General features: G+C 35.8%; 2 protein-coding genes across 3 annotated transcripts; both read right to left on the bottom strand.

Moving 5' to 3' along the window:
• Positions 1-1,327: 1,327 nt before the first annotated feature.
• LOC127845823 (serine protease inhibitor dipetalogastin-like) lies at positions 1,328-17,505 on the bottom strand. Of its 2 annotated transcripts, none has more exons than XM_052376976.1 (5): positions 17,341-17,505; positions 16,583-16,712; positions 15,850-15,972; positions 15,173-15,355; positions 1,328-1,431 (listed from the first exon to the last, which is right to left on the bottom strand). In XM_052376976.1, the coding sequence occupies exons 1-5, from the start codon at positions 17,387-17,389 to the stop codon at positions 1,359-1,361; spliced, it is 558 nt and encodes a 185-aa protein (XP_052232936.1). In that variant the 5' UTR covers positions 17,390-17,505; the 3' UTR covers positions 1,328-1,358. The 2 variants fall into 2 exon arrangements, with proteins under 2 accessions (XP_052232936.1, XP_052232935.1); XM_052376975.1 differs by lacking the exon at positions 1,328-1,431 and adding an exon at positions 14,155-14,548.
• A 993-nt stretch (positions 17,506-18,498) lies between these two features.
• On the bottom strand, positions 18,499-21,704 carry LOC127845824 (putative defense protein 3). Its single transcript, XM_052376977.1, has 4 exons — positions 21,386-21,704; positions 20,634-20,773; positions 19,306-19,397; positions 18,499-18,955 (listed from the first exon to the last, which is right to left on the bottom strand). The coding sequence occupies exons 1-4, from the start codon at positions 21,570-21,572 to the stop codon at positions 18,877-18,879; spliced, it is 498 nt and encodes a 165-aa protein (XP_052232937.1). The 5' UTR covers positions 21,573-21,704; the 3' UTR covers positions 18,499-18,876.
• Positions 21,705-22,586: the final 882 nt, after the last annotated feature.

Raw genomic sequence — 22,586 nt, 5'->3', positions numbered from 1 at the left:
CCCTGGATTACATAAAAAGTTTGAAAAAGCAATTAATTCTACATAAGTTGTTAACAGTATTTGCAATAGGTGAACTGTAGTTGTACTAAATATCAAATTGCATTTCAGATTATGACATAGAATGGGGGAGAATCGTGGACCTGAACAATACTGTGATGGAGAGGAATTCCTACTCAAGAAAGCAGTTTAAAAAACGCATTCAATGTGAAAGTGAACTTTTTTATTTTGGCCGTGTATATAAGAACAGTTTGTTTTTTAAAAAGTGCATGTCTATCAAATTATTTTTTATGTATATATATTGAATATTTTTGTTGTTTGTCTTTAAAAGCTACATTGTATCTTAAAAGTATCATCAAAATGCGGAACGAAAATGCGTACATTTTCCGCATAAGTTCCACATTTTTTGTGACTGCGGAAAAAATGCGGGGATTTTCAGCATTTGTTCTGCATTTGCAGAAGTATAAAATGGTGATCCATGTTTTTAAAATGTATTATCTTAAAATTAATATAAAGATACTATGTTAAATGTATCTTGTCATAATTTTGACTAGTTCTTAGCTAACCTGAGCACAAAGTGCTCATGTTGAGCTTTTGCGATCGCCTTTTGTTTTTTCAAATGGCCTGTCCTTATATGGGTATATGGGTATATTTACAAATTACAATATGCATGTAATCCAATTTCCGCCCGGTATTTATTACGCCCGTAATCTAAGTTACGCCCGTAGTTTTAACATTCCACCTGTAATCTGAATTCCGCCCATAAACTGCTTTTCGCCCGTAATTTAAAATTCCGTCCCACCTCATTTACATATTTCGCCCCTGTTTTCCGCCCGGATTACGCCCGGAATCCGCCCCTCTTCTTAAAATCATATATAGAAAAATATGCCCAGAAATATTTTTTACGCCCGGAATTTAGTTTGCGATTTCGTGCCGATTCCGGGCGGAACATTTCGTACAGGCGATCATGACTCGCAGATGACCCCTATTGATTTTCAGGTCACTAGGTCAAAGGTCAAGGTCACAGTGACAAAAAACATATTTACAAAATGGCTGTCACTACAACTTAGAGCCCATATGGGGGGCATGCATGTTTTACAAACAGCCCTTGTTAAACAAGAGTAAAACAAATTAATTTGCCTCTTTGTCTCTTTACTAATAAGTTCAATTATTTATGTTTTAATACACACCAAGCACAAAAAATACGTTATCCGAAAACCCCTTAACGAAGCGTATTCATGGAAAATAATTTCTTTATTATATATATATAAAAGAAGTAACAACGGAGGATTTCTGTAGTAAATGACATTTAACAACCGTCTATGGACCCATGCATTTGTTCCGCATGTAGTCGCAGCTGTCTAGAAGTCCGGACTAAAAGTCACGAGTTCAGTACCACTGCAAGGACCTTCGTGTAACTTTGATAGTGATGGGCTGAAACATAACGCAAGAAAGCAATGCATTTAACATACTGTATCAATACGAAATCAGTATCTCTTTTTAGCTCACCTGATTGCTCAGGTGAGCTTTTGGGATCGGTCTTTGTCCGTCGTACGTCCGTCCGTCGTCTGTCCGTCCGGCAACATTTGGTCGTAAACACCCTAGAGGCCACATTTCTTGTGCGATCTTTATGAAACTTGATCAGAAGATTTGTCCCAATGATATCTCGCTCAAGTTCGAAATTGGGTCATGCTGGGTCAAAAACTAGGTCACTAGGTAAAAACCCCAACCTTTTTAACACTGTAGAAGTCTTAAATCATGCCCAATCTTCATGTAACTTTGTCAAAATGTTTGTCTTAATAATATGTTGGTTGAGTTAAAAAGTAGTTCCGGTCCGTTGAAAAACATGGCCGCCAGTGGGCGGAGCAGTTTTTCTTATTTGGCTATAGAGAAACCTTGTAAACACTCTAGAAGTCACAATTTTGCCCAATCATCATGAAACTTTATCAAAACATTGGTTTTATTGACATCTCGGAAGAGTTCGAAAATGGTCCAGATTGGTGAAAAAACATGGCCACCAATGGGCGGGGCAGTTTTTGCTATATGTATATAGTGAAAACATATGTCAACACTCTAGATGTCACATTTTTGGTCCAATCTTCATGAAATATGGTCAGATTATTTGTTTCCTAGATACGTGATTTAAGTTCAAAAATGGTTCTGGTCCGTTGAAAAACATGGCTGCCAGGGGGACGGGGCAGTTTTCCTTATAATTATATAGTAAAAAATGCTTGTGAACAGTCAAGAAGTCAGATTTTTTGCCCAATCATCATGAAACTTGGTCAAAACATTGGTTTTATTGATATCTCGGGCAGGTTCGAAAATGGTCAAGATCGGTGAAAAAACATGGCCGCCTGTGGGTGGGGCAGTTTTCTCTATATGTATATAGTGAAAACATGTGAACACTCTAGAAGTCACATTTTTTGCCCAATTTTCATGAAATTTGGTCAGAACATTTGTTTCCTAGATACGAGAGTTGAGTTCGAAAATGGTTCCGGTCCGTTGAAAACATGGCTGCTGGGGGGGGGGGCGCATTTTTCTTATATTTGTATAGTAAAAAAGCTTGTGAACACTCTTGAAGTCACTTTTTTCCCAATCATCATGAGACTTGGTGAAAAGATTGGTTTTATTTATATCTCAGATGAGTTTGAAAATGGTCCTGATCGGTCAAAAAACATGGCCGCCAGGGGGGAGTGCGGAAGTTTCTATGACTATAGAGAAAGCTTGTGAACACTCTAGAAGTCATATTTTTTGCTTAATCATTGTGAAACTTAGTCAATACATTGGTTTTATTGATATCTCGGATTAGTTGGAAAATGGCTCAGATCGGTGGAAAAAATACACTATTTAGCTCACCTGATTGCTCAGGTGAGATTTTAGGGTTGGTCTTTGTCCGCCGTCTATCCGTCCGTCCACATTGGGTTTGTAAACACTCTAGCATTCACATTTCTCAAGCATTCTTTATCAAAGTTGCTGAGAAGCTTTATGACCACAAGATCTCAGTCAAGTTTGATAATGAGCAAAATCGCATAATAAATGACAAAATTATTGTCAAAATTTTCATTATATTATACAAAATCCCTGAAAACACTCTAGAGTTCACAATTTTGTTTTAAATTTTATGAATCTTGGTCATAATATTTATTTTTATGCTCCCGGTAGGGTGGCATATAGCAGTTGAACTGTTCATCAGTCAGTCAGTCAGTCCGTCCGTCCGTAAACTTTAACATTGGCCATAACTTTGCTATGTGGAAGATAGCAAGTTGATATTTGGCATGCATGTGTATCTCATGAAGTTGAACATTTTGAGTGGTGAAAGATCAAGGTCATCCTTCAAGGTCAAAATTTAAAAAATACAATCCAAGGGAAGTAATAAGCTTTAAAAGAGAGATAATTTCTAAACCTGCCAAATGATATATTGAAATTTTATTTCAAAGCGTCGCAATAGGGGGCATTGTGTTTCTGACAAACACATCTCTTGTTGTAAGCAAAGTTTGATGTTTGGTCATGAGGGGTCAAAATAAAGGTCACCAGGTCAAATCTTACAAAAAACTTCGTAAACACTCCATACGCCAGAGTTTTGGCTCAAAAATAATGAAACTTGACCAGGATGTTTGTCTGGACAATATCTTGGTCAAGTTTGACGTTTGGTAAAGATTGAATGAACCAACTTATCTCAGGTGAGCGAACTAGGACCATCTTGGCCCTCTTGTTGTAGTTTCTGCTTAGTCTTTATTGTCGCCTGACAGTTTTTATACCATATTTTGGCTTTTTAAAGTTATTTAGTGGTGGTGACCTGAAATAATGTCAAGATCCAGATAACCTATGGCCAAAGTCCGTGTTATAATGTTATTTTGTAATTTGTAACATTCTGACCAAAAACATGATGGTCAGAAATTAATTACTCATCGAGCAACACCTGCGACTTTCAAAAAGATGTCAGATTGTGTTACGTACTTACACCCGATATAAAAAGTTGAATGGCTGATACTTTATTGTATTATATTTTCATATAACGTTTTTATTTACGGGAAAACCCATGTATAGCATCCTGTAATAACAAAGGATACTTACTCCTCCTTGGCATCGCAGCGTAGCGTGCACTCGTTGCCAAATGTCTTTCCGTTAGACCCGCACACGGGCTGGTAGATGAAGGTACAGATACAGGGGATCACCGCCTGTCGCTTGCCCACTCCCGGAGGTGTGAGAGTCTGCGCGGTCCCAGTACAGGGCCCCTCTTGGAAGAACGCAACGCCGCTGTAACAGTGATAGAACTATTATGATCAAATATGTATCACTAAAAACGTTTATTGATAAATATGTGTTATAATGAACGTGTGGAATTTTCTCTTCTCTCGTTTTCATTGGACTCTTAGTTGCCCAACTCTTAGTTGTTATGTCAGATGAGGCAGAAGTCATTTATTAAAGTGAACTATAAACGGCGTCACTATCAAAAACAAGATTACGTCATTTACTGAAAGTGTTTTCTTTCCGACATGAAAATGAGACCAGAATACCGGTAAAAGCACTTGCAGAAGAAAATAGAGGTTTTTATTCCATGTGAAAACTCTACAAACCTTTTCTGTGAACAGCATTCATTCATAGTTTTATCTGCCAGTTTGAGAATTAAAAAACATAAATAAGATCCCTTTTCAGTAATAATATATGTATATATAATTTAATTGCTATATAATATTTATATCACTAGTCATCAAACAATACAGTGAGTACATACGCGCATCTGAGCTCACACGAGTTGCCGTACGTCTGTCCGTCCTGTCCGCATACGGGCTCGTATATCCAGGGACAGGCGCACACCGGTTGGACGCAGATACCCTTGTGGTATTCAGCTACACCCCTGCAATACCACTTGCATAAGTGCCAAACATTCAATAACATTACGTGTAAGGCGATATTTCATTCTTTTTCAGAAAGGCATTTCTTGGACGCATGTGTTTATGAGTAAATGGTGCTATTACACTAATAAATTATTCAAGAGAAAGAAATCTGTATAAAAATGCAAGTGAATACGAACTGAAATTTATTAAAACGCCATTTTAGAACCTTACACGTTTGAAATTATGTTTATGAGTCAGATGGTAAATACGTGACCTGGTATATGGTATATTAATAGCATATTTTCAGATAATAACAAGTAATTCAATTTGTAAGTTATGAAAGTGTTACAATTGTTTGTTAATATATCTAGCTTTATCATAATTATAGCCTATAGTTGCAGCCTGATTTAGCAGAAATATAAAAGTTACTTCACATCAACGGGAGCGGGATTTAATAACAAACATAGGACTATTACGGTAAAAGACTGATACGTAGCGTGCATACCGAACACTTAATGTGAAACGTGTGATATCGTTTTATTTATACACAAGCAACGTATTGCAGAATAAGGTCTCGTCTGCCATTTATTTTATATTAAACAAATTGAACAAAGAAATCTTCCATCAACAATTGTGTTCAAAACATATTTCCAAACGCTTACTCGCATTTTATGGAACACCAGTTTGGGTAGGTTTTACCGTCGACTCCGCACACCGGCATGTTGTCCATGGTACAATTGTAAATGCACAGGTGGGGGCCCGGGGTCGTATGCGCCGGTGCGGACACAGTGACGCCACCTGGAGGAAGTGAAATCACATGACTAATAATCACTCATTCATATGGGTTCATACCCTAGTTAAATTCAAATATATTGAATAGAAACTGTGCTATGTTTTTTATAAGAGAATATCTAACATCAAAACATTTTTGTCATGTCACCTCTTCAGTATATTCATTTAGTTGATCGTATTTTGATGTTTTATTCTCGAAACAAATCTAATAATGTATTTTATATTTTCTACATAAAAAGATCAAGAAATCAATTGTGAATGTGGCAGTCGAATATATCAACTGTTATGATCTTCGTTATGATATAAGTTATAATATTTGAAGGTACGTCCCACGGCTTGTCAACGCTTGTACATGCGGTTTCAGGTGTTCTCTCTGTCGTCGCAATTATATCAAAACGTGCCCAATGCAAGAGGCGTTCATTGGATTTTTTGTTCAAATTATTGCAAAATATTAATTGCATGACTTCATGACGATTCTTTTGAAAAAAAAAGAAAAAAAGTAACCGGTATCAGAAACAAAAATTACAGGCGAACTCTGGGCATACAGTATAAATCGAACATCAAACAAGCATATAGAATGGCGTAAAAAAAATTTCTTACCAACAAACGCCACGAGTGCTTAGCAAATAAGTCCAACAGTGGTCAACATTGCGATCGGCTCCCTCTTAAAACAAGAGTGAAAGTATGTGTTTAATCAGGTCTCTCTCTCTCTCTCTCTCTCTCTCTGTACAGTGTTTACGAAGCTTTTGAAGTTAGTGACGTCCCAAATGGCATGATTCACTCACGTATAATGCCTACAAAACATATGTCTATAACAATTTCTTTTGTCATGGAGTGCATAACTAAAAAAAAGTTAATTGAAGATAGCGTTGTTTCTTGTTTTTTATAACCAGTGTGATGTGTGTATTTTATTATTTCCCCTCTTCGAAGAAGCAGGGGTATATTGTTTTGCTGGCTGTCTTTCGGTAGACCAGTCTGAATATCGGTAGACCTGCCGGTAGACCAGTCTGAATGACGGTAGACCAGTTCGTTTCCGATCACTCAAGAATGCTTACTCCTAGGATCATGAAACTTCATAGGAACATTGATCATAACTGGCAGATGACCCCTATTGATTTACAGGTCACTAGGTCAAAGGTCAAGGTCACAGTGACTCGAAACAGTAAAATGGTTTCCGGATGATAACTCAAGAATGCTTACGCCTAGGATCATGAAACTTTATAGGTACATTGATCATGACTGGCAGATGACCCTTATTGATTTTCAGGTCACTAGGTCAAAGGACAAGGTCACAGTGACAAAAAACGTATTCACACAATGGCTGCCACTACAACTGACAGCCCATATGGGGGGCATGCATGTTTTACAAACAGCCCTTGTTTAATAGATATTATGAATGCAACTGCAAATGGGCCAATGGCAATCACCATTGGTATATGGTAGCATAATGTTTACAAATGACTGATTCTGATGCTAAACCATATGTTGAAAAAAATGACATGTTTGACACTAAACAGTTTTGCATTTAATTTGCTTACTATAATCATTCAAATGTAGTTTATTCATGTATTGTCTAATTGCTGTGCTGGGGGGGGGGGGGGGGGGGGGTTTCTTCAAATAAGAGTGTGATTTGTTATTTTATAAAAAGTAAACTATTCAAGAATTTTACTGGGGTCAAAAGTGTTGTAGTATAAAGCTAAGCGTTACAGTGTAAATGATTTTTGTACAAATTTACTGGGGTCGAACATTTTGTAGCATTAAGAATGCAATTGTACATGATATGTATACTATTGTACTGTGGTCAAACGTTTTGTAATGCTCCTCCGAATTGTTTTGTGGGGAGCATATAGTCGCCGCTTCGTCTGTCCGTGCGTCCGTCCGTGCACAATTTTTGTCCGGGCTATTTCTCAGCAATTAATGGCCGTTTTCAATAAAACTTTATGGGAAGCTTCACTACCAAGAGGACATGTGCATATTATCAGCGGGTTCTAATCAGATGATTTTTCACAGAGTTATGACCCTTTGAAATTTTCCATTAACTGTACATATAGTGCAATTCTTGTCCGGGCTATTTCTCAGCAACTAATGACCGGAAGTCAATGAAACTTTATGGGAAGCTTCACTACCAAAAGGAGATGTGCATATTATCAGCCAGTTATGGTCCGATGATTTTTCACAGTCTTATGGCCCTTTGAAATTTTCCATTAACTGTACATATAGTGAAATTCTTGTCCGGGCGATTTCTCAGCAACTAATGACTGGAATTCAATGAAACTTTATGGGAAGCTTCACTACCAAGAGGAGATGCGCATATTATCAGCCGGTTCTGGGCGGATGATTTTCAACATACTTATGGCCCTTTGAAATTTTCCATTGTACATATAGTGCAATTCTTGTGCGAGCTAGTTCTCGGCAACTTATTACGGGAATTCAATGAAACTTTATGGGAAGCTCCAATTGTTCATTGTTTAAAAGTTTTGTTGTACTGTCTCCGACTGCAGAACTCGTGTTATGATCGATACATGTACTTCCCCTCATATTGTTCTAGGGTTAAACGTTGTGTAGTACTTATTGTGAATGGTACATTTATTTCCCTTCAAATTGTTCAGTGGCCAAACATTTTGTTAGCTTGGCTGTTTTCGGAGAAAACCCGAGGTATTGTCATAGCCAGCTCGTCCGCCGTCTGCGTCGTGCTAAAACCTTAACATTGGCTATAAAATCAAAGTTCTTCCACCTACAACATTGAAACTTCATATGTAGCTGCACCTTGATGATTTCTACTCGCCCACCCATTTTTGGATCACTAGGTCAAAGATCAAGGTCACTGTGACCTCTAAGCAATTTTTTAACTGCACCCACAGCCGAGCGTTGGCACCCGCTATGCGCTGCTCTTGGTGTACGTATTATTATTGGTGCAAGTGCTTAAATTGTTCTGTGGTCAAACATTTTGTTGTACTTTTTATTATTAATGCATGTGTTATATTCAATTATAATTTGTCATCTAGAGTCCGTGAGTGAATATACTGTTCAATGTAAAAACTATGTGGCATTTGTTTGTTTCTTGTTTATTACTTGCCTATATTTGTGAGCACTTGAACATTGTCTTTGATAATTGTATATTTAAAAATGAATGTAATTTAAAAAAAAAACAGCTTATGATTTTATTCCACAAATTATCATTCAATATAACAATACCCCATTTGGCAAAAAAAACCAACAACAATCAATAACGCGCGAAACACTTAATGTCCAAATTACTTATTTTGAAAGATATTATCGTTGTTAAATGTAACATTTCATCAAATAAACTTGTGTCAAATTACAGCTTATGTATTTTTCTAGAATGCATGCATTGCATGTCCGAATGAGTGTGATAACTGCTTAGAAAATAATAGAACTTAAAACGTTATCATTCGTTTGCCCTAGATTGCAAAGCTCTTAAAAGATTAACGGAGGCTTGCAGAACGAGTTGCATAGGTATGATAGAAAGGTTGTGAGTGATTGTGATAATTATATGGTTGAAGTATTTTTGGATTTTGTCTTAAAACACGTGTTTGCTTTTTTTTTAAAGATCCTTGTGTTGTTCAAACGCCTCAAAAACATTCTCAAATGTCCAAACTGAAAAGAGAAACGACTGCCACATTACTGCGTGTGAAAGAAATTCCTCACACGCTGAAAGGTGGAAGGACAAATACAATAAATATCTGTAGAAAAATATACGGCGTTGACTGTGGTTAGTGTGATGAAAAATCAAATTTTATATAAATGTAATCAAAGATTGCCAATGGCTTTTCTGCGCAGTTATTAGCTGCATCTAACGAAAATCAATTTCGGGGTGTTGCGCCAGATTTCATGGCTTATTTCGCTTTATTAGATATTACAGATCATATATCTGTAGAAACAGAATAGAAAACACAAGAAGAATGAAAATAAATGAAAACACGTTAACCGGCCGCCCGAATCATCCTTACATATTTGTTATATTTATACGCGCGTTCAGACCTGTTTTAGTGGTTTGTCGGACATTGATATTTTATTCGATTGTTACTATATAGTGTCGTGAATCATCGAGCTCATGCTCAATAAATTGGTCAATATATTGAAATATTTTTATCAAATTAATCAAAACTGGTAATTGTCATAGAATTGTTGAAAACACATTAAGACCCTGTGATTGAAATACCATAATCTTATTGCCGAATATCTTCATTTATTCTATGCTTTCCGGTGGTTTATAGAGAAATATCAGTGAAATAAAACTGATATTTCACTGTTTTAAACAGTGAAAAATAACAGTGAAAAATCTCGATATTTTTCATTGTTTTAAAGTGAAATGACGTCATTTTTTCGACGAAATGACGGCATAAATTCAGCGAAATTATCCAGTTAAACACTTTTACAATGTAAACAAACGGTGAAAAAGCATAAAATAAAAATAAAATTTGTTGGATTCGATGGAATATCGATTTTAATTCACTCGTAGTTATAGAAAATATGTATTTTCAAAATATTATTTTATATGATCACTCGTGAAATAAAATCGATATTCCATCGAATCCAACAAATATCCTCTATTTAAGATCTTTCTTTAAAATAAACATCAAGTTCACCTAGTTAACGCGTTAGCGTTTATATAACGATTATATAACGATTCTATAACTGACCGCGAACTGACCTTCAAACCTTGCGTGTTGGAATGCAATGCATTAAAGTTAGGTAACGATTCCAATGCTGGAACGACGGCTAGTATAAAGTTTAATACGTTTACATGTTTAACGGGCAATTTCGAAAACAAAAAATATTTTCGTCAAAACGTATATCAGGATAGCGAACAACAAAACTTGTACAATCTAAACTATACGAGTACACATAATGCAATTCGGTAGTACTTACTAAATATGATAACAGCCTTTAAGTACAAACGCTCTGGCGCTGACAATCTTCTACATCAAGGGGCACACACAAAATGTGTTCCATGCTGAACAAGCAGTTAACATCGTTGCAGAACGCATTGTAATAACCCTTCTTAAACCCTATACCTCCCAAAAATAGAAAGTAAATTGAATAACATATTAATTAATGTAGATGTGTAAACTGTTCGTAGATTGTACGTTTTATATTTCGAAAAGTTTCAGGCCTACCGGCGGAAAATTTTATATTCAAATGTATTGGTCGCTTACAAAGGTCAGCTTAGGTGAAAAGCTGAGTTAAACAGCTATGCCGAATAAAAATGTTCAACCTGTCGACCGGCTGCACTGTTGATTTTGATAAACTTACCTTTTATCGAATTAGCAATCGAATACGAATAAATAAAAGAAACTAAAGTAAATAGTAAATCATTATGTAAACATACGCTCACGTTTTAAAGGAATCTTATCTGATTTAATGTGATTCTTTTTTTAATGAAAATGTCTCAAAAGCTTCAGTACGGATTGTTATGCACTCGCTACATGTCTTGCATTTTGATAACCCATGAAATTTTTTTCGCAAAGTGGTAAGGTCACTCGCAATCAGCCAGAAAATACTTCTTAATTAAAAATTAAGTAAGCCATCCTTGGGTTTTCTATTTTGATACGTAACAACATATGGCAGAACAACCCATCCGATTCTATCGGACAAACAACATTGAATTCAGAGAAAGGCACATAATGATATTCATTAGTTAATTATAAGTTAATTTAAGAAAACATTAAACAACCTGATGAAAGAACATATTTTATCTTATGAATAACTTGTTAAAGCGAGATTATACGATTTGTGTTAAAGTGTATTATATTGATAAAATATGTTACAATAACACAAAATAGGCAAGAAAAAATATACATTGAAGACGAATTTCATAAAATGCAGCAAACACAAATTAGCGCCCCGAGCCGATTGTGACGAAGATATTTCGTAAATATTTTCCTACAATAACCGAAGCATTCGTCTTTTTATTAGGTTAGTGTTCGTGTGTCGTATGAATATATATCGTTGCAGGAATTAAAAATGAACCGTTAAACTAAATTTATAGTCACATCGTACATGCATGATATACATATTGGCGAATTCGACTGTGCAGACATTTTCGATTTCAGAATTAATTATCTGGCTTATTTCGCATTTTTCGACACATTTTTTTTCTTAACTGTTATTTTAGTTTATATTGAAAAAAAAATATATTACTCTTTTGAACAAACACAAGTACTGGATGAGAAAAGTTGAATAATAGATAGGTCAGTAAGTGTATCTCCGTAACCAAGGAACCTGAGAACTACTCGATACTGGGCCTGGGTTAATTTCAATATCAACAGAAAGCAACATGATTGTGTTACGCCATGTAACTATCACGACTGTTAAAACGACAACAAAAATACGAATATTTAATTGCAATGTAATTGTCTACTTTGGATTGACCTCTGATGTTGTGAAGAGACGATTTCAAAGCAATTTCGTCTTAATGAAAAAAAAACAACATTGCATTTAAAGTTGCAAAAAAATCCGATTGGTTTGTATCGTTGCCAAAAGTTATGCGTAACCATCATTACACATTAATAAAGATGAGTGCACTTAAACACGCTTTACAATAGTCCAAAACTCATCAACAAGTCCTTCGTCCCGAAAACAATATAATAAAAAATAAAGCAAATGAGAATGATTATGAAGACGTTAAGTGTCGAACACAAATTGGACGGCATAAGGTGCTCTAAATCTGTGTAGACATGCATAAGAAGGTTTTAAGGGTATTTGACACATACAAGAAACGGTGAAAGCACCAAGTTACAAAGATACAAATTTTCAGTATGAATACAGAACCATATACATACATACACATGTACACGCATGCATGAACGGACACACGCTCGTATACGTATAAACACATGCACATACATTTTTATATAGCTTTACATAGTAGATTAACAGTTTGATATTAAATTTGTTGTTTATTTCGATTAGCAATTACTTTCAACGTCTAGTACTGTAGACAAATATAAGGCAGAAATGCTCAATCAGAGAATGTTCTGTTTGTTTTAATCGTGCATTAGAACAATGAAGTATGAATAAGACAATCAGACAGTAATACAGCTATAATCACATAAACGTTCATATTTACGTAGCTATAAATTGTTTTATTTAATTGCTAATTTTATATTTTATTTTATATTATTAACATATAATTGGTTATTGGAATTAAAAGTTATTTTCAACTTCTAGTAATATAAATAAATACAGGCAAGTCAGTCAATATGCATTGAGGGTCCGCTTTGGGATATGTATATGTATGCGACTTTGATAGCGCATGTCGTCTTTCTGAATGTCATGTCGTTTGTAGACCCCGTTTTGGAAAGAGATATACAGAAGTATCAAAATAAAAAAACATTGAAATTTGAGACAGTTTAGTTTTTTTTGTTATTTTCAGCTTTAATTCTGTTCATATTTAAACAAGATTTTTTCATTACAAAATTCAAATATATTTTCAGTGTTTCTAAGAGGCATGAACAACAGATCAAATTATTATTTTTTAACTTTTATTTCTATGAAAAACGCACACAAAAATAATTATTCTGCAAGTTATCACTCCATATGGCTCTACCATTGTATGCCTTACTATTCCTCTTATCTCTTTAAACAATATTTCAGTTAAGACAAAACTTTGAAGGTTTTCGTTTGTATAGCGCGAAGTGTGCTGTTTTAAAAGGACTTTAAATGTATTGCGGTGTATGGGAGAGAGAGTTAGATGTTGCATGTGAGGCTGAATGCTACGGACTGTTATTAGTGTGAGCGTTAGCTCACACTAATTTTACAGACCAAATTTTGCAAATCAGTATGCGCGAAACTGCTTAACTACGCTATGGAAAGACAACCACTGCCTGTTGCAGTTAAATTATGGAGACGACAAATTCGTCTGCTAGGGAAGATAACCACCACATATGCCTGTTCACAGCAGTGGGTGTATATGACTAATAGTGTTTAACAGCTTTTAAGACAACATTGGCTAGTCTAGTGTTTTTCATTGAAATCTGTACATATTGGCTGCTTTCAGGGAAAACGGTGCTTAATGCATGTCAAATAAGATTAGCCCGTGCACACTGATTAGCCTGTGCAATGCACACAAGCTAATCAAGGACGACATTTCTGATTTTATAATGTTTTTTGTTTAAAGATTCTCTGGTACTGGGATGACAATTAATGCATAAAGCCCTGTTTTCCCAAAATGAAGCTTAAATTATATTGTTTATTAATGATTTAAAAAATACACATCTGGACCTGTACTTTAAGACACACTCTTTATAAATTTGAATGGGTTGTGTTCATTTAAAACTTGCAATATAAATAGCTAGAACATAATTTTTAAAACTGAGTTGCGTCTAAACCTATACAACAGCGAACACCTAAAGTGCCTTCAGCGCTTTGATTAACAGTGGAGCCATCCTTCGAATGTGTAGTGTTCATATATCCGTCCGTTAATAAAATTAAATGTAATCACACACAACGGTGGCGACGAGGATAGCTAGGATTCGGTTTAAGGATTACTGATAACCAAGACTCAAGAGTTGCGTCCTTTTATTTCTGTTTTAACAATTGAAGTAAATATGTTTACCTACATTAAACAAGCGTAAATGCTTTGTCTCTTAACTGATAAGCTCGATTATCTAAGTACACCATTTTAATACACAACGAGCATAATCATTCCGTTTTCCGTAAAAACCTAAAACTGGATAAATAAGTTCTTGTTTGTTTATGTAAAACAGTATTAATAACGGAATATTTCTTATAATGATGAACGGTAATAAAATTATGTTCAATCAATAACATTTAACAACAGTCTATGGACCCATGAATTTGTTCCGCATGTAGTCATAGCTGTCTAGAAATCCGGACTAAAAGTCACGAGTTCAGTGCCACTGCAAGGACCTTCGTGGAGTTTTGATAGCTCTGGGCTGAAATATAAGGCAAGAAATAAATGCATGTATCAAAAACTGAATCACTACGAAATCACTTTCTCTGTTTGCCGTTACTGTCGTCTGACAGCTTTTATTATCATATGTTGGCTTTTTAACCCTTTGCATGCTGGGAAATTTGTCGTCTGCTAAAATGTCTTCCGCTGAATTTCTAAAATTAGCATTTTCTCCGATTTTTTTTCAAAGAATACTAGATCAGAATAGCAAACAGTTTGGATCCTGATGAGACTCCACGTTCTGTGGCGTCTCACCTGGATCCAAACTGTTTGCAAAGGCCTTCAAAATTCGGTTCCAGCACTGAAAGGGTTAAAGTTATTTAGCGGTGATGACCGGAAATTATGTCAAGATCCAGTTAACCTATGGCAACAGTCCGTGTTATAATGTTATTTGGCAAATTGTAACATTCTGACCGAAAACATGATGGTCAGAAATTGATTACTCATAGAGCAACACCTGCGACTTTCGAAGAGATGTTAAATGTTGTTGCGTACTTACACCTACTATAAATAGTTGAATGGCCCATATATATTTTCATATTCTTTAACGTTTTTTATGTACGGGAAAACCCATTTATAGCATCATGTAATAACAAAGGATACTCACTTCTCCCTTGCGTCGCAGCGTAGCGTGCACTCGTTGCCGAATGTCTGTCCGTTAGACCCGCACACGGGCTGGTAGATGAAGGTACAGATACAGGGGATCACCGCCTGTCGCTTGCCCACGCCCGGGGGTATGAGAGTCTGCGCGGTCCCGGTACAGGGGCCCTCTTGGAAGAACGCAACGCCGCTGTAACAGTGATAGAACCAGTATTATCAAAATATGTATCACTAAACAAGTTTATTGATAAATATTTGTTATATTGTACGTGTGTAATTTTCTCTTCTCTCGTTTTCATTGGAAAAGTCCGCGCACTAGGTGACCGTGCCTTGTACTTTGTTATTACGTCAGATGTGGTACACATCAAGGCAGAAGTCATTTATTTAAGTAAACTATGAACGGCGTCACTATCATAAACAAGATTACGTCATTTGCTTTTTTCTTCTTTCCTACATGAACATGAGACCAGAATACCGGTAAAAGCACTTGCAGAAAAAAAGAGGTTTTCATTCCGTGTGAAAACTCGTTTAACCTTTTCTTTGAAAAATATGCATTTCATTGTTGTATGTGCCAGTTTGAGAATTAAAAATCATAAAAAGATCACTTTTCAGTAATAATATATAAAAAAAGAGTTTATATAATATTGATATCACTAGGTATCAAACAATACAGTGAGTACATACGCGCATCTGAGCTCACACGAGTTTCCGTACGTCTGTCCGTCCTGGCCGCATACGGGCTGGTATATCCGGGGACAGGCGCACACCGGTAGGCCGCAGATACCTTTGTGGTATTCAGCTACACCCCTGCAAGATCAACTGCTTGAATGACAACCATTCAATAAACTTACGAGTAAGGCGATATATTACTAGCATGTGAACAACATAAGATTGACCCCCCCCCCCCCCCCATCCTGAAAAAAGAACTGAAAAGGAACTGGGTTATTTTGAAAATAGTGCACATTAATTTAAACAAACTATGTTGATAAATACTTAATCCATTAATGTCAATAAAATATGCATCATAGAAACAAAAACATAAGATTTTAAGGTAAAAGTTAGTACTTCAATAAAAAAAAATATTATTGAAATATTAGTGTTACAACGCTTTCTTAATATATCCTTTCTTATGTAGAAAGTTGCAGCCTGATTAGGCAGAAATATAAAACTTAATTCACATCACCGGGCGCGGATTTTAATAAAAAACATATGGCTATTTAGTTAAAGGACTGATAAGAAGCACGTGCATGTGTATTATACCGAACACTTAATTTAATACGTGTGGTATCGTTTTATTTATACACAAGTAACTTATTACAGAATAAGTTCTCGTTCACCATTTATTATATATTAAACAAATTGAACAAAGAAATCTCCCATCAACATTTGTGTTCAAAACTTATTTTCAAACGCTTACTCGCATTTCATGGAACACATGTTTGGGTAGGTTTTACCGTCGACTCCGCACACCGGCATGTATTCCATGGTGCAAATGCACATGTGGGGGCCCGGGGTCGTATGCGCCTGCTCGGGCACAGTGGCGCCACCTGGATTAAGTAAATCACATAAATAATAATCACTTATTCATATGGGTCTATATGCTTGTTAAATTAAAATAGATAAAACAGACAATGCGTTACGTTATTATAAGAGAATTTTTAACATCATAAAATTTAATTGTTTTCATGTCGCCTCTTCATTTTAAGTTTAGTTGATCTTATTTTTATGTTTAATTCTCGTAACAAATCTAATAATGTTTTATATTATGTACATACAAATATCAATTTGCACATCAAGAAAATTAATTTTGAATATGTCAGTCGATTGTAGCAAAAGTTAAGATGTTCGTTATAATATTCGTTATGATATTTGAAGGTACGACCCACGGCTCTTCAACGCTTGTACATGCAGTTGCAGGTGTTTTTTCGTCATCGCAATTATATCAAAACGTGCCCAATGCACTAGGCGTTCATTATATTTTTTGTTCAAATTATTGCAAAATTTTAATGGCATGACATTTAACATTTATGACGATAGGTGTTAAAAAAGAAACAAATAGTAACCGGATTTACAACCAAAAATCACAGGCGAACTCTGCTCATGCAGTATTAATTGAATGACATAAACAATCATGGAGAATGGCGTGAAAAGAATTAAAAAAAAATATTATCTTACCAACAAACGCCACGAGTGCTACGCAAAAAAGTCCAACAATGGTCAACATTGCGATCGGCGCCCTCTTAAAACAGAAAGTTTAAGTATGTTGTACACAATCAGTTTTCTCGCGCAAGATGAGATGTCAAGACAAAATCTGACGTCTATATACCGATGAGGATTGTAAATATTTTGAAGAACTTTAACAATAAACAATACTGTTTTGTCATTTCAAACGCGTGGTGCTTTTAGAAGTTTCTAATATCCCGATACAAGTAGTGATTTATGTTCGAGTCGTGCCAGGCAAGGCCTGGTGTTTCGATTCAGTCTGATCCTAGTGCTCGGATACTCCACTCCAATATATCACATTGTATTGAGTTTGTTGAGGACTCGTGTCTCATGTCGCTTATCAGTAGGCGTAAGTGATAACCAACATCAAAGGTGACACTGGACAGTTTACAAGATATTAAAGTACAGTGTTTACGCAGCACTTGAAGTTGTTGTCGACCCAAATGACATGATTCACTCACGTATAATATCTATAAAGCATATGCCTATAACAGATTCCTTTCATTGAGTGCATAATATAAAAAAAGGCTTATTGCAGATAGCGCTGTTTGTTGTTTCTAAACAACCATTGTGATTTGTGTATTTTATTTAATCTTTATGTCAGCTGGTTAAAATTGGTTAAAAGGTAACCCGTTTGATAATTTTACTGTTTAAAATGCGTTTTATAATACATGTATATTTCTGACTAATATGAACAGCTATCCTCATGTTACTCACTTTATACAATATAAATCCAACCATGTGAACATACTAGTGTTACTGAAATATACATTACAAAACATTGCCTTGTATGTGCTACTGGTTTGAAAATTGAATTGTGCGACACAGTTATTGTATTTGGTTCAATGATTTTACATTGGTTGAGGTCAGATCTAGCCTACTCTACTCATGAGTCCTGTTATCGCATGAAACAATGCAAAGTTAAGGTTTCGAAGTTATTGTAAAAAGCTGTTTACCTGCATGGCCGGTTGCAAACATTCGCGACATGGCAATAAGAAGTCTGTGAAATATTCATTTGTGTTTATTTTGGTGTATAATTAAAGTAGTAAAATAGTAGTAAAATGCTACATTTTTGGTTAAGAGTATTCACATGACAATAAGAAGTCTGTGAAATATTCATTTATGTATATTTTAGTTAACATGTTTTATTGAAGTAGTAAACATAGTAGTAAAATGCTACATTTCAGGTTAAGAGTTTTATTTCACACAAAAAGCGTGTTTTATAGCATTTTATCTCAAAATCCAAGTTAGTTCATCTCACATTTACTTTTTTTACAAATCGTTTACTTAATTCTTCCGTTTACACGTTCGTGGTACAAGTGGTAAACTTTACAGACAGTTTAAATGTGATGTTTTTATATATCCAACGTTCCAATGTTTCGTTTTCTTATTGCAGTCTGTACACATTTTAAAAGTGCTTATAAGCTTGTTGTAAATCGCATTCAGTACACAGTAGTCCCCATGGTGTGGCCTCGATTTCATCCCTTGTTACTTCGAGGGGTTGAGAGGTACTGAGAAAGCTCCTAACCAATAGCGGCTTGGGAAAAACTGCTGCACAACAGTCGCTCTGCAACAAGAGTATTTGGTGGTTTTGGACGCCTCAAAAGTTATGCTTCAGACTTCACGTGAGATAATTGAAATGAAATAAATCTTGCTGGGTATACAAACTATATAATAAACACGTGTATATTACATTCTTAATGTCTTATGAAACGGTGGTGAATATGTGAGTTGATTTTTACGCGAGCATTTATCATGAGAATTGTGTCAGGTTCATATTTCGTGTAAGTAAAGTATATTGATTGAATTCGAACATAACTGGTTACATGGGCCAAGTTATTGTTACAAATAAACAATACCTCCATAAACTCGAGGAGCGCTGATCGAAACTCCGCGCTTTACTTGAACTTCACCTACCTCACATACAGCGTCCCCTTGGCGTCTGGTGAAGCCTTCCACGTGAACGACACGCTCGACTTCTCATTGTTGTTGATGTGCGTCACCGCAGCCTGCCATGGCAACAAACGACATAATAACACAAACTGTATCGTAGTTAGAAAAGATATATAAGTGGTACAGTTTGTCAGCTCAAAGTATCGCGCTTGATCGATAATAAGGGTTGCGAAAAAAACAAAGTACGCATCGTTTGAACACGAATATAGTCAGGAAAACAGTTTAATCTGAAACAAGGTAGCCGAATGTTCTACGTGTTATTTAATATTAGAGTAAGCAATTAACAAGTTAAACCTTTGATATTAACAAGGTCTGTGAAATCTCACTAGCTCTACGTACCGCTCCGCAAAATTCACTAACGAGATTATAACTTTTTCGGCTTAGCTGTTTAACCCAGCTTCTCACTTAAAATGACCTTTGTAAGCGCCCAATGAAATTTAAATAACATTTCCCGCCAATAGGTCAGAAATTGTTCGGCTTAGAAAAAAATGTGCAATATACGAACAGTTATCACATTTACATAAATAGGTAATATAATTCAATTGACTTTCTATTTAGAGAAGTTTGTGGTATGAAAAGGGATACACCAGTGCTCTCCATCTTATTACGTGCAATTCCATAAATGTTTCTTAATTGTTTCAGAATGATGTACATGTGTATTTATGTTAATGCATTCTTCACCGGTTACTTATCATTCCGCAGTATTGTTTCTTAATGGATGTTTCCAGATCCATGTATTCGACCACATGTCATTTACCGTGTCACAAACGTGTTTCTAACCGTCCCACAGACGTGTTTCTAATGGAAGCGTCTAGATCAATGAATTTTCCCACTAATTACTTACCGTTCCACAGACATGTTTCTTATGGAAGCGTCTAGATCATGCAATTCTTCCACTTACTACTTACCGTTCCACAGACGAGTGTGTGTATGAAGGCGTCTTTATCAATTCAATCTCCCACTAATTACTTACCGTTTCACAGACGTGTTCCTGTATGGTAGCGTCTAGATCAATGAATTCTCACACATACTACCTACCGTTCCACAGACGTGTTTCTGAATGGAGGCGTCTAGATCAATGAATTCTCCCACTTATTTCTTTCCTTTCCACATCCGTGTTTGTGAATGGAAGCGTCTAGATCAATGTATTCTCCCACTTACTACTTACCATTCCACAGACGTTTATGGAAGCGTCTTGATCATGCAATTCTCCCACTAATTACGTACTGTTCCATTGACGTGTGTCTGTATGGAAGCGTCTAGGTCAATCAATTCTCCAACTTTTTACTTACCGTTCCACAGACGTGTTTCTCGATAGAGGCGTCTAGATTAATGAATTCTCCCACGGCCGTCTCTTCACTGGACACATCGTTCTCAGCGCCAACCTCGATCAGGAATCCTTTGAACATCTGGCCTGGCGCATATAGGGTGCCTTCAAGAAATCAAAGACACTTCATCTGGTAATTAAAACCTAATCCAGCATAATTGCTACGGCCATTGTCCATAAACCCTTGATTCAAATAGGTCTGTTGTTAGTTACTGGCGTAAATAAGTGCACTTAGTAGTTGTAATCAAGGTAGCCCAGGAAAAGTGTGAGTTGGTAAATTGACCACAGAGATATGACTAAACTACTATTGAAAGAGGCGAAACCACCAACACAAACAAACAAGACAATGTGTCACGGTTTGCACATTCGCGATACAAAATAATATAAAATACGACAATCTGATGGAACAACTAATTGATGGTTGTATAAGAGTTATAGCGTATTTTGATTTTACAATAACTAAATGTGTAACTTACTTGCAATACATTCCTGAGAGTTGCATTTCGACGTTACCTTCAAAATAATTCTTTAGCTGAAGCACTGTTAACTTATTTCTATTGTATCCGTATACCAAACTATATTTGCCAATGTTTAAAAATTTTCATAGCGATTATAAGCGACTTTCCAGTGATGGATGCAATGTAAACGCATGATGATATTTTAATATCTTTAATTAATTTTCACTTACAAATACAACCTTGAATCAATTTTACGTACCTTGAATAGTCTCCCCGGGTTTGTATGCGTTCGAAGACAAGTTGAACCGGAAGGGGTTTTCGCCGGAAGTTACGGTCGGAAGGTGCCCGGGCACCATTCCCTTGCATGCGATGGACGGTGCCCCGTGCGGGAATCCTGCGCTCAAGCAGAGAAAACTGGAGACGACGACGACGGAGAATAGAAGCATTGTTTCAATCCAAAAACTTTTCCGGCAGTGGTAAAATATGATGAACGTATGAGTAGGCTAGAGGTTAAGAGTAATCCGTCCTATGAAAGACGTATAGAAATCTCGCGTTATCTGTAACATTCAGCAGATTGTGTTCGAATGACTAGGCAACGGAAATTTGGAGTTACATTCATCCGGCTCGCGGTTGACCTAATTAGAACATCGGTATCTTCTTGTGGGTCTTGACAACGTCTGAACGTGTGTTACGTAACGCGTTTTTATCTTAACGTTATGAAACTTCGTTATTTAAATGTAACGTTATGGTTCACATTTTGTAACAAGTATTCGCCCTTAACCGAGAGCTTTTATCGTGAAGAAATGTCGATTTGTTCTGAACGGCTGACACAGAGTGATACTGTAAGAAACTACATAATACACTGAAGAAAGGCAGTTTCTCTTTTGACACGATCCCATATTGACACTCTAATATTAATTAAGTCCAAATTTAATTAATATTACATGTCGTTAGTGTTAACGAAAACTGAACTGAGCTGAATTAAATCCAAATTAACTGAATTTACTATCCGGTCGACGAATTAGCTGTTTTTATTTGACAAACTAGTAGCATATACACATGACTTTGTTGAAAAACACGTGCACATTTAAATAAATATGTTAGATTATTACTAGCTCGTCATAGCCATATTGCTTATTTGCGTAGTGTTACGAAGTATAAATACGCTCAACTACAACCAGTGTTATCACCTTTCAGTAAATAGTTATATTTTCAAAATATTTGATTTATTTGAATAAAACATATTTAGAGCTAGAACAATGTAATCGTTGTCAAAATTATATTTAATAATTTTTGTGATGATAAAGCTTCAAATGTGAATTCGTGTCAAGTTAGCTAAGAGATTTAAATCGTCCAATCTAAGGTGTATTGTGCATATTGTGTTATATGTTTGTTGAAAGTGTTCATAAAATAAAAGTGAATTGCAATGAAATATAAGGCTTTTCAGTAGCTTCCTTTTT

This window comes from Dreissena polymorpha, chromosome 9 (genome assembly GCF_020536995.1).
Source record: "Dreissena polymorpha isolate Duluth1 chromosome 9, UMN_Dpol_1.0, whole genome shotgun sequence".
Classification (NCBI taxonomy): domain Eukaryota; kingdom Metazoa; phylum Mollusca; class Bivalvia; order Myida; family Dreissenidae; genus Dreissena; species Dreissena polymorpha.
This window is presented reverse-complemented; position numbering and strand designations above follow the sequence as displayed.

Coding starts and splice junctions, on each gene's coding strand:
- LOC127845824 (XM_052376977.1), bottom strand. CDS start 21,572: ATGCTTCTATTCTCCGTCGTCGTCGTCTCCAGTTTTCTCTGCTTGAGC. Junction 20,774..21,385: donor ACCCGGGGAGACTATTCAAG/GTACGTAAAATT, acceptor GATTTCTTGAAG/GCACCCTATATGCGCCAGGC. Junction 19,398..20,633: donor AGAAACACGTCTGTGGAACG/GTAAGTAAAAAG, acceptor TTGCCATGGCAG/GCTGCGGTGACGCACATCAA.
- LOC127845823 (XM_052376976.1), bottom strand. CDS start 17,389: ATGTTGACCATTGTTGGACTTTTTTGCGTAGCACTCGTGGCGTTTGTT. Junction 15,356..15,849: donor TCGTGTGAGCTCAGATGCGC/GTATGTACTCAC, acceptor TCACTGTTACAG/CGGCGTTGCGTTCTTCCAAG. Junction 1,432..15,172: donor CGCTGCGACGCAAGGGAGAA/GTGAGTATCCTT, acceptor GTTATGTTTCAG/CCCATCACTATCAAAGTTAC.